This window comes from Lampetra fluviatilis, chromosome 1 (genome assembly GCF_964198595.1).
Source record: "Lampetra fluviatilis chromosome 1, kcLamFluv1.1, whole genome shotgun sequence".
Classification (NCBI taxonomy): Eukaryota; Metazoa; Chordata; class Hyperoartia; order Petromyzontiformes; family Petromyzontidae; genus Lampetra; species Lampetra fluviatilis.
In genome coordinates this window covers 2642746-2655523 of record NC_136275.1, presented here as the reverse complement: position 1 = coordinate 2655523, position 12778 = coordinate 2642746, and the positions used below count along the sequence as shown (strand labels likewise).

The following is a 12778-nucleotide window of genomic DNA, read 5'->3' as shown; positions in this document are numbered from 1 at the left end:
TAATTATACTTTCTCTAATTTTGGAAGATTTAAAGCAAAGGGTGATGAAACTACCGCCCGAGCACCGGTTATGCAAGCGGGTGACAGGGGAGAGAGGGTGAAGTCGCAGGGGGGCATGTTGGGGGGGCACAGATTGTCAGCCGATTGCCAGAATGTCATTGAAATTGACAAATGAGAATGTAAATCATATTCTTAGGTTTTTTCGGTAAAGTCACGTAGGTAAAACATCAAAATTAATGAAAATAAAATAAAAACAAAAATCACGTTTCGGAGGCATCAAGTGATGCAGCTAATTCGGCTGTGACGGTCCCACCTGATGACGGAGACTTGTGTTGCCTCCGAAACGTCGTGATATTTGTTTTTATTTTATTTTCATTAATTTAGATGTTTTACCTACGTGACTTTACCGAAAAAACCTAAGAATATGATTCCTTGCAGTCACGAAAGCTTCAAATCTAGAAAGAATGTAAATCGCCAACACTTCCCGTCCTCAGTCACTAACATTACAAAGAATGTCACCCATGCTATTCCATGATTATATCCAGAAGACATTATTACTGGGAGGAACCTCCTGGTTACACCAGCTCACAGGGGATTATTCTGTCCGTCCGTCGTGCAGGGAGGGGCTGGGTGGGGAGGGTGAGGCTGGGTGGGGGGTAGGAGGGGTGGGGCTGGGTGGGGAGGGGCTGGCCACCCCGTGGTGCCCTGATAAAACTCAACGTTTAACCTGCTCACGCCGGCTTGTGCCCGCCCTCACAGTCGGGCATATTTGCGGAATACACCACGCCGCCGTTGACCCTGGCCATTGACCGAGCAACCCAACGTTCCTACCAGCTCCCTCTACAGGAATGTGTTTATAAGGTCGCACTCATTCCAAACAAAGTGCTTGCCACAAATTAATCACAATACATTTGCTGGTCTCGCAAAGGTGCAAACTCCGGTCATCCTCGCAGCGGCGGCTTTTGGCTGGCCATCGAACAAAGACGGTCACCACATCGCGCGCTTTCAGATGCGCTTCCCCAGCCGTCTGGAACGCTCTTCCTTCTGGTATGAGGAAGCCACTGGAGCTATGCACTTTTAAATCTTGATTGAAAACGAATTTCTTAACTTTGTGTTTTAGTTTGTTGTCCTTCCCCCGCACCTTCAATTAGCATGGTTGGCTACGTACGGTTCAAAGTTCAACATACATACATAGACAGCAATAGATAAAATAGATAGTTGAAATAACATAAGCACACCATACACAATTGACTAAAAACAAATACATGTTTATTTTATATTTCTTGATATTTTTCTTTTCCCACAGAGGTTATATGTGCACAATATTTCCTTACGGGATAAATGCAGTTGTACATATATATACTACACAGCATTCCCAAAGCAGAACTGACCAGGAGCAATGTACAATCCTCACAACCAGACCTGGCTGACATCCACAGCAGAAATTTATATCAATCACTGATTTACTTGCCATGCAAGCGTTGTGTATAATTTGCACCTGATACCCATGATCCTTAAAAAAAATGCAATGACGTAAAAATGATAAATTGAGCTCCATTAGCCATGTAAAGCCTAATTGACTGGAACATTTTAGACGTGGCAAATCAGTATCACTTTAATCGGGGAGGAGGGGAGGGGGGGCATAGAGGAGGATAACACTGAGTGAACTTGTCGTTAGGAGCGGAGAACATTTTAAACGTAATGAACAAAAGGCTAAAATTGTGCACATAAACGCGGAGATGCATTCTCAGAATTGCACCGAGACACAGGAACAGGAGCACGTGGATTCAGCAGAGGAATTGCCTCGACCGCCGAGAAGTGGCATCAGGCAAGACACACTGCTGGAGAAGACTTGCGATGGAATGGCAGCAATGAGCTCAAATTATGTTGGGAGTGAGATGAATTGTGGTTAAGGCAGAACCATGAGGTTATGGCGGCAACATGTGGTGGCCTTCATTCAGCAGTGGATAGACCTTGACCAAAGATGATGGCGATTGTGCCACACGTCTTGTTTAAATACCCGCGTTGACAAAACCAGTATACATGAACACAAATCTGAAAGGCTTTAGCCTAGTTAAGTTGGTTTCACTCATGCACAACAGCATCTTCTACCAAGGGCAACTTGTGTTATCATCGAAGCATTAGCATCCAATTCAAGGCAAAGTGCGTGCCCTTGTCTGGTTCGCTACATGACTTCTCCCAGTCGCCCTCATCGACCACTTCGCCTACCTTAGATGGAGGGGGGGGGCTGAAACTGCAAATATGCTCGGCATATTTAAGCTCTTAAAGAGGACTCTAAATTCTCCACTCCTATATCCCCGACAGGACCACTCAAGACGAGAGAATGTGGTTGGTCGTGTGCCTTTTTTCTTTACCCGATGCAAAACTAAAATAAGAACCAATAATAATTTACCCATCATCCAGCAGATCTAAAACCAAAAACAAACTCAAACTGTATTCTCAGTGCAGCACTTCTTTATTTGGCCATGTCCTCGGCAATCGCTTTGCTGATCTTATCCTTGAGATAGGAAACTTTCACCCGGTCCGAGTTGAGCTCCAACCATTCAAAGTATGGGATCTGTAACAACCACAGCACGCGTAACATCGGACATGAAAATAAGATAAGCAAGATGTGGGGTAATTTTCGGCTAGTTCAATTTTTTATACTCTATTCTGTAAAAAATCTTTCGTAAAAAATAAAATGTGCATCCCAGCAAATCACTGCTCACACCACTGCCTTTACAGAACAGCCTCCAAGGAGCTTTAGAGAGCCTCTCTACTCTAGATGGATATTTTGGCTGACACTTCAACGCTGGCAAGACGCCTTCAAAACTTGCCCATGGCTTCAACTGCCGCGCCAGGAGATCGAATCAGACCAGCATCCTCTAGATTGCAAGTTCGACGTGCTGACCATGACGGCATAGCTCCGGATCAGCGATCAGTCAGGGATGGTTCGTGAGCGTTGAGGTTGATCCAGTACGGATTATGCACTGCCCAGGGCAAAGCAGTGAATCGACCTTTTGGCCCCCTGGGGCTAAGCTTCACAAAAGGGCCAAACAACACGGGACAGATGTGGTGTCTGACAATTGCACGTTAACACCATAGGAACCTCATTTGCCAGTAAAAAATATGATAATTGTTTTTTTACCCTTCTATCTGGCATGTTTTTTTTTGCATTATGACTGCAGGTATTGTGGTCTATGCAAACAAAACATGACTCCTTGTAAAAAAGGTGTCAGTTTCGTTGCCAGATAGAAGGGTAAAAAAACAATTATCATATTTTTTACTGGCAAATGAGGTTCCAATGGTGTAAATGCTTACCCCGAGCTCTCATACTCTGATGGTGCATTTTCTCTGAGTTGTGCGCCTTTTGGCATCATCTAATCCAACCCATGTGAGACTAGGCTCCTTGTAAAAAAAGGTGTCAGTTTTGTTGCCAGATAGAAGGGTAAAAAACCAATCATCAATCGCACGTTACCTCGACCAGGAGGAAGCCAGCAGATGAAATGTGGCGTCGAGCCATTTGAAACTTCCCCAGGACGTTCTTGCTGCTCAAGAGGAAGCTGGGATACTCCAAAGCAAGGAACGCCAGCCTGCCAACGACAAGAGCATTACAAGAAGATCACATATGAATGTAAAATGCCCTTCAGGTGAACAAAGTGAAACTCCGTCTGAATGCACGTGCAGCTTTACCTGCGTGCCCCCGCTGGCAATGGTTTGGTGCCACTTGCGGCGGGAAGGTGGGGAGCTTCATATTCAATCGCTGGGAGTGATTTGCAGTCCTTGTCAATCAGTGTCTCGGCATCTGTGGACATAAACAAAACAAAGTGAAGCTCCTTGCTTGCTAATCAACATGCTTATAAGAGTAATCCTACGCAAACAGGCGGCGAACATTTCAACCGAATTATTCCCAGCAGGGCTTAATTTTCCGGGTCTGTCCGGGTCAACGAACCCAGAAATATTACTGCGCCCGGCACACGCCATCCAGTATTCCGCTCGTTGTGACTCTTTGCTACCAGTTACGTGCCACTCACTCAAATCTAAAAGCGACCTGAAAAATGTCTAATGAGAAATGAAGCCCTGTTCCTGTGTATTATTTTAATTATGTTTGTTTGCAGAGAAAAGCCTCAAGGAGTCTCAATATTCGTTTTTAGGAGGGTCGTGGTAAGTTTTTGCAACGGGGAGCGACGATTGCCATGCGTTTGCCAGCCAAGTAACTTCGAAGCAGGAGCACCAGAGCCAGAGCCAATCCCTTGGGTTTGGGCGAATCAGGGCGACTGCCCAGGGCCCCAAACTTTTGTGGGCCCTACGCTTTAACTTCCGGTTTAGTCTAAAGGCGTCGGGGAGGAGGGCCCACACAGTGTGATTTGCCCCAGGACCCGCACCCCTCTATGGACGGCCCTGACCACAGCCTACTCTTCGTCCAATGACGTCGCAGGATATCAACAGTTAACACGCCCACAGCATTACCCAGAGCGGCCTGCCGGATTTTAACCGCAAACACTAACAGGCGGGCGAACGGGCCAAGGCTGGGCCGCGTCGGCCGCGACTAGCGCGAGTGCAAAAGGACAGCAGCAGCGCTGCGTTCACGTACCCAGCGTCCAGCCATAGATCGTTTCTACGCCCACACGCATATGGCCCTGGCTCGCGTCTGCGCCAATATGCGTCGCCAGGGACCGGGCAATGTCCGATTGCATGGTGATCTCCTGCTGCTTGCTCTTGGTGGGGTGTGACACTGATGCACTGCTGACAGGTGGCACCGTCAACTTGTGGAGCAGTTCATTTGAGGGCAGGAAGGGTCCTGGGTAGTCAGGAAACTCCAGGTTGGCTGTGCTGTTAATATGCAGGAGCTTCTGGATATAGCTTTGGGAATAAACCGATGGCTGTTCTGAAAAAAGATAAAAATCACAGGCCGTTATGGCCATCAGGGTCATTATAATGTGCAATTCAGATCATCTCTCAATGCGCAATATTTGAAATACATTTCCATATACTTTGATTTTCCACTTTATGACATTTTAATAATACATTCAGTCCGAATGTATTGGTGGCACTTAAAACAAGACAGAACAAAATCAAGAGATTATAAAGATCTGACAATCATGAAATAAAAACACACAGGAACGATTTTATAAGGATATGAGACATATATACACATAGTATGGGATTAGTCAAATGCCTTTTCAACTTCATAAACCCGACTCATTTAACTCTCACCTATTTTATTTGGTCTAGTAAAATGTTATTGCCGTTGTTTTTGGATCATCGCTTTCAGAGCAGCTTTAATTACAGATTATCATCAGCTACGGTCAATCCACTGCTGGCTTTGAACCTCTCAGGGAATGCAATTTTGAACAATTGCAATCTTGTTGCTGTTGACAAAGAACCAGAGGTCGCAATCGGGTACCCGATACCCGGCTACCCGTACCCGGCTGGGTTCGGGTACCCGTTTGCGACCCTGGTGCGGCCGGGTACGGGTAGGCCGTGAGTCACTGGTGAGTAACCGTTTGTCACTCATTTTCCAACGTATTGTCTCTTCTCACAATTCAAGTTCCTAGAATCAACCCACCCGCGCCTGCAACATGGCTTCATCCCAGAGGTCGCAATCGGGTACCCGATACCCGTACCCTACCCGATACCCGGCTACCCGTACCCGGCCGGGTATCGGCTAGGGTACGGGTACCCGTTTGCGACCCTAGTGCGGCCGGGTACGGCTACGGGTAAGGAATCAAAACCCGTTTGCGACCTCTGCAAAGAACAGGCCATGGCAACAGCACCCTGGTGTTCCCTGCTGGTTTAGCGCCTCACCTGTCACTTTGGTGTAGAAGTCCTGTTGGAGGACCCGCGACAGGAGCACCGGCGTCGCTTGGCCGAGGATGCAGAGAGACCAGACCATGTCGATAAGCGCGTAAGTGTCGAGATGTTCCGCAGTCTCCGCCAGGCTTGAGTGCACCTGACAGATCGAGGTATCGCACGCAGAGCATTCAGCACGGTTGGCTACGGACCGTGCGAAAGAAATTCAACATGCGTATGTAGCGACTAACTCGGAGGCGATAAGACTTGGAGGCACTTCTTTATTAACGAGCACCATCTGGGGTCAACACTCTTAATCATAATTAGTCCGTCTATTGCCGGCGACGCTCCTCAGTCAGGGCAGTCGGTAGGCTGCCTGACTGGTGGCGCCCCGAGATGGTGAAGACGAAGACGATGACGACAAGGAGGATGGTGAAGACGACGAGAAGAACGGTGACGAAGACTTCAGCAACACGACGGGGGATCCCACTCCAACAACAGCCCCGAGGTCACCTACAGGGGCCCCTCTTATACTGTCAGCGTGGCCTCGCTCCGCCCCTGGCCACGCCCCCGGCCACGCCCCCTTTCTGGAACCTACCGGCGGGTTCCTGGTGTGCCCCTTCTGTGACCTTTCCCCTAGATCCCCCTCTGGTGTATCACGTGGCCTTCTGACGTCAGGGCTGCCATATGCCGCAGATCCCCCTTTCCTGCCAGTAGCCCGCGCTATGCTACTACACTATGCCACAATACATACATACATACCTGGCTCAAATGTGCAATGCAAAGCGGTAGTCAGGCTATTGTCATGTGCACTGAAGGCCACTTTGTACCTGCACAAAGAAAGGATCGGCTTCTGGCGCCGTGTAGTTCAGACGGGCGAACGATTGAACGATGCTGAAGAGCTGTACCGACGAGAAACTGCCAGAGTTTTTTTTGATGTTCTGCATGGAAGGTACAATAAGGAGGAACTGGTTAATGATTACTTAGCAGCTGCATCCCTCAAGTGATAAGCAGCATAATAAATCCCAGCCACTGTGCATGCGAAGCAGTTAAGTTTATGAAGGCAGGGTGCTTTTCAGCACATGTAAAAATCGCACGTTTTAGTTATTTTGTTTAACCAGGTGAGAACTCAAGAGAGCAGAATAGGTCTCATTCGCAAGACAATTACAGGAATGAATAATGAAGCAACATTACTGCACAACTCTACTGGACTCTGAAAACATTAAAAACGTCACAAAGAGTGAATAGTTTCACAAACAAACTCTTTGGTTCTTTCGGTAAAGTCACGTAGGTAGAAAAAAATAAGGAATCACGACGTGATATTTATTTTTTTATTATTAATATATCACGACATGATGTTATTTTTTTATTTTATTTTTCTACCAACGTGACTTTACCGAAAGAACCAAAGAGTATGGATTCCTGCAGCCACGAAAGCTTCAAATCAGTTTAACAAACAGTTTAACACATAGGCTTTCGCGACCAATATCACCCATACGTTTTTTTGGGTTAGATCGTGTAAATATATGTGTAAATGTTGTGGCTTGGCTCTCAAACACACCAGTGTGTTGTACTAGTGACGAATTGGCCACGTTCTGTTTACGTGACAACCCTTACTAGTTGGCTGTGTCGGGTGGTGGCGGATTTTAACGACACATTTATATATTTAAGTTTCACAAACGTTCGTGGCGTATATTTGTAATGCAACTAAAATGTAGGGACATTCTGTGAGCACAAAAGGTACATACGTCCTGGCACAAGACCTTCATGGGACTGATCCTCCTGTAACATCTGAGATTGAATCTTTTACCTTAATTAATCTATAACATTGGTGGATCTGCTTCGTTGAATTTGTTAACGAAGCAGGTCCAGCAATATATGTATAATGTCCAAGATGCGAAAGCAATACATAAGTAAAACAACACACTTAGATTATTTATCCACTTCAAAAACAAACGATCAAATGCCAGTACGGCAGCTGGTCTATCTCGCACAATTTACGTAAAATACACTGCTACGTTTCTTCTATAAAATGTTATTCTACTTGGTTCTTTCGGTAAAGTCACGTAGAAGGGAAATAATAAAATAATAAAAATAAAACATAATAAAATACAATTCTCACGACGTTTCAGCCACAAGGAAAGCAGCCATCCTCAGGTGAAGAACAGGTCTGTCGGAAAGACAGCGTCTGTCGAAACGTCGTGAGAATTGTATTTTATTGGGCTTTATTTATTTATTTTATTATTTCCCTTCTACGTGACTTTACCGAAAGAACCAAGAAGATTAATCCCTGCAGTCACGAAAGCTTTCAATCGAAATGTTATTCTAATGCAGTAACGCAAAAATGTTATTGGCAAGTAGTTGCACGGGAGGATTTGCAAAGCTCATTTTGGTACCTGTGCAAATGCCTCGAAGAGCGGTATGTGCAGCCACTTGAGGTAGCTCAAGGATTTGACGACTCTTGCTATGTCAGATGGGCTCAGCTTCGGCACGTGAGGTAGCAGGTCACCTGACAGCCGCTGTAACACCTGGGTCTGAACGAAGTTTACCTTGGCTGGAAGGACAGACGAGGTATTATTCAGAGGGATAACAAATGCACAGAAGATAACTTTGCATTTACAAAGCACTACGTTTTTTTTTGTTTCTGTGTCTCACAAGCGCCCTCATGCGGTACACATTTTCACACGTTACGTGTGATGTAACATTATGTTCTGGCCACTCAATGACTTAAAACTCCTCTTAAGAGTATCTTTTAAGCCTCAAAAATGAAGACAAAAAGAGTTGTCATTAAAAACTACTTGCCCAATGCCAATATTATATCCAATATAACATTATATGCAAGGCGCACACATTTAAGAAGAGGTGCTTGGATGGTTTGGGGAAAATATGAAAAGCACGAACAGAATAAATCTCTAGGATGCCAAACAACATGCGGTACAACCCAGGAAGACATCGGAGAGCTACACAGCAGGACCGCAAACACCTACACACGGACGGGTCTGAAGCATTCAATAGGCAATGGGAGTGAGGGGAGAAGAGGCTGCAGGAAGTGGGGGAGAAAATAACAAATGAAGTAGATGATGAAGAATCCACTGCAACATTTTTATAGTTATAATACTTACAGAAGGGAGGAACAGCGGTGCGCTGCACTATGAACCCGGTGACTTAATTTAGATTCCTGACCACAGCTAACACCAGTGGTAGGAAAAATCAAACCAGTGTGAAGTATGGTCAAACAATACTTATAACTGACACGGCATCAGGAGGAATATATCCAGCAGCAGACCAACAAGGGCTTTTAATGTTGGAGCAATAGACAAATCTTACCAAAGGCATGGATCACGTCGAGGATGACACTGCACTCGTGGTTAACTCGCCGCCGGGTGAAGTGATACGACAGCGCACGGAACAGTGACACCGAACGGCGAGACCGAGAAGCAAATGCCAAAGCCACTTTGCTCCCCTCCAAAGGAGTCATTTTCTCTGCAAACTCCAACGCCTACAACACACAGGAATATCCGGTAAAGCAAATCTGTGACACATCAATTCTCACGAAAAAAATATAAGTTCTTCCATTTTTTTTTTAAATGTCAAATTTCCAGGAACACAAACACGGGTTTGCATGGCTGTGTTGTACAGCTCTCTCGTGTTTTGGGTTGTACTGTGTTGTTCAGCATGACGTCCGACGCTTCGCCGCACGTGCTGAGGAACCGAACAGAGTTCACTTCAGTTCCCCGAAGAGCTCCCAGCACGCCGAGCGAGGCGTCGGACACCGCTGAACAACACGCTAAACATGCTGTTCAGCCTGAAAACAAATCGGATGGCTACAGTAACACAAACCATTTCAGCAAAGGCCTCACCTTCTCTTCGAGCTTTTCCATGAAAACGGGCGAAATACTGCCGATGCGTGTAACGAGCAGGGTGACCGTCCGTGCGTCGGGGATCTCGGTCCAGCGAAGCTCGATGTGCTTCACCGAATCTGTCCACAGCGCCTTCCGAGCTTCTGAATCTGCGTTCCTCGAGTATATTACTGCTGCCGTGCAAAGTTGCTGCATCCCACCAAACAGAAAAAAACATCCATTCGACATGAACAAGGATATGATTTCCTCGTGCAATTTATCGGAACTAATGCTGATTATTGTGAAGCCACTGGAGCAATGTACTTTTAAATATAGATTGAATACGAATTTCTTGAGAACCACTTTTAGTTTGTTGTCTTTCTGATTAGCACTTAGCAGTTGGCTAGGTATGGTGCGAAAGAAGTTCAACATACATACATAATGCATTGAAATACAGCAATACTTGGTGCAATATATTGCGCAAGAAAACGCCTCAGAAACTCTTACCTTAAAATTTAAACGACGCAATCGGAAGTGCAGCTCCGTCTCTAAAGAGCGGATAATCTGTTCGGTTTTGCCTTTTCTTTCGGAGCCAGTTTCCTTTTTTTCACTGTTCAAAAGAAGTTGCAGACTGCGCAGCATACCCAGCAGCAAGCTGTTCCCGACGGAGGATATCTGTCGATAAAAAATTAACATCTTAAAAAGTTGTCCAAATATAAACAAATTGTTGGAAATTATTTTCAACGAAATAACCAATGTGCAAACGAAAAATAAATTCTTGAGAAAATGTACATTCATTTTACTGACCCATGTATCAAACACAACCAGGAAGTGTATGTTTTACTTTCAAGACACAAGCCAAATTTTTCAAATTGTCTAAAGCCATACAACAAAACCTTTATGGAATGAAATGGCAAGAAAAATGTACCTGGCTTTCAGCAGCTTTAAGAAGATACTGGAGGCGAGGGTCACTAGTGACTTGCTCTTTCAGGATCCGATCTCTTCCAACAGCTAGGCCTAGCTGTGACACAGCCTCCGCCGCTTGCCATGGAATTAGGTCCTTGGTGTTGGCCAGCGCAAGAAGTTGCTCCACCGTACGAGGCGCTTGCCTCTTGCTTTCTTGACGTTTCGAAGGATCCTCCTCCTCCTCCAACTGCTCTCCAACATCATCCTGAGCCGCTTCCTTCTTCCCCAAAGAATCTTCATTCTGTGGCTCACCAATGGCAACAGTTGTGTGTGCCCATTTGTACGCTCTGATGTTCCCACAGGACGTGTTGCTTTGACCAACTGCTTCAATTCTCTTAAGGTTTCTGAGCACCGAGCTGTGATGTCGTTGGACCCGAAGGAGGGCTAAGGAGGCTCTCATGGGATTCAAACCCTGGACCGATATTCTGGCAGCTTGGTTCATTAGGCACAGAGACATTGCAGAGGCACAGGATCGATTATTTGGTATCTTATTGGTTGTGGTAAAGCCTCCTGCAATGCTCAAATCTGTTGGAGAAATGGCAAAAATAGGGTGGGAGGCACATGGCTTGCAAATCAAACGCACTCCTGTCATTATATCTCAATTTATTCCAGTGACAGGTCATTGAATTCAGTCCAGTATAAACCAGCTATAGCTATATGATTTTACATGGTTACAACAAGGCTAACAAACACAATGTTGCCATGAACTTAGAAGAAAAAAAAGATAACATTTTAAGGCTGTGCAGCATCTCACTGTCGTTTGCATTATAACATTTTTAGTACAGTAATTGAACATTACTATTACTGAGACAAACCCTTACAAATGCATCAAATTTGAGCTTAAGATTGTTTCTTTGAATAAGGTCAACAACCATACTGTATTGTGGCAATATGTTTTGGAACAGCCTGCATTTAAATTGTATTTCCAACCAGATAGTGAATTGAAACGCAGGGGAATTTCATCACTACCAAATGCAACCTGACCACAACACGAACGAATTCACAATTAGACTTAGTTCCTGTGGTGGCGTCATGTAACGTGTACTAGTTAGAAATGCGATTTGTGCCTACATCTCGCAATAAAATGGTAATATTTAGAATCATCTAGAAATATGTATGCTCTCCAGACTGAACCAAATATCGGTGCAAAGCATGTTTAGGTCACTTCGCTTCTAATGAGAGAACCTACCAATCTGGAACTACGGGGGGCAGGGGGGCAGAGGGCGCCACAACAAACCAGGGCAACTCACGCGGACACAGAGGACATCACGAGTAAGCGTGGGAGAGCCATTACGGAGCCCAGCTGAACCCATGTAAAGCCCATGTAAGCTGTCTTTTCTTGGATTTTCTGTTTGCACATAGTCACTTTAAGATGTTTTCTTGTTCATGTTTTTGTTTTTTTGTTTGTTGCGGTTGCATCCGATTCAAGAGCCGAATGGCTCACAGGGCTATACCTTAATACATGAAACTTGAAATGAAACTTGAAACAAGAGGGACATTGTTGGAGTCACGGAAAGTCGCGCGCATGACGCCGTGGGGGGGAGCCACAGCCACCCAAAGACATCAAATTGTCGACCACAAGAACCCCAGGGGAGAGGACCACGACTCTAGAGGAAGCTACGAAAAATACACGGGGAGCAACGTAGACTCGGGGCGAGTCACGATGACAACGCGGAAAGGCATAGAGACTAATACGAGAGAGGGGTGGGGGGGGAGCCGTGGGAAATAGCGACAGCATGAGGAACCCCACGTAGACAGAGAACCCCACGGCTCCCACAGTGGAGGCCTTAGGGGGGGGGGGTGGGGGGCTCCGTGCGCTGGGGTCCTCGGCACGACTCCAGGACACGTGCTGCTGCCAAGGCACCTCTCCGCGACACCGGCGGTCTCACCCACGTGCCCGCAAACCTCGGGGCTTGCGCCCGCGCTGCCGGTAGCGAGTTCCCAATTGCGGCGCCGTTAGAGAGCCGAGCGGAGCGGACGGAGCAGACAAGGCAAGGCGGGAGGGGGTTTGTGGCAAAGCGAGCCGAGTGGCGTTCTCTTTGCTCCCCGTACCTGCAAGTGACCCCTGGCGCAGACGATACACGCCGCCATGCTTGCTCCGGCGGAGGTGACGTCACGTCGCCACGCCCCGCCCCCTTCTTGCCGCGCCGCCCCGCCCCCTTCTCAACTCCCGCCCCCTT

General features: G+C 46.4%; 1 protein-coding gene across 1 annotated transcript; it reads right to left on the bottom strand.

The window, feature by feature from the left end:
* Positions 1-1203: 1203 nt before the first annotated feature.
* On the bottom strand, positions 1204-12746 carry LOC144951224 (FAST kinase domain-containing protein 4-like). Its single transcript, XM_078881403.1, has 12 exons — positions 12651-12746; positions 10561-11123; positions 10140-10307; positions 9654-9842; positions 9121-9292; positions 8190-8347; positions 6624-6734; positions 5809-5953; positions 4595-4888; positions 3694-3805; positions 3479-3593; positions 1204-2578 (listed from the first exon to the last, which is right to left on the bottom strand). Exons 2-12 carry the CDS (start codon positions 11053-11055, stop codon positions 2477-2479), a joined length of 2061 nt encoding a protein of 686 aa, XP_078737529.1. The 5' UTR covers positions 11056-11123; positions 12651-12746; the 3' UTR covers positions 1204-2476.
* Positions 12747-12778: the final 32 nt, after the last annotated feature.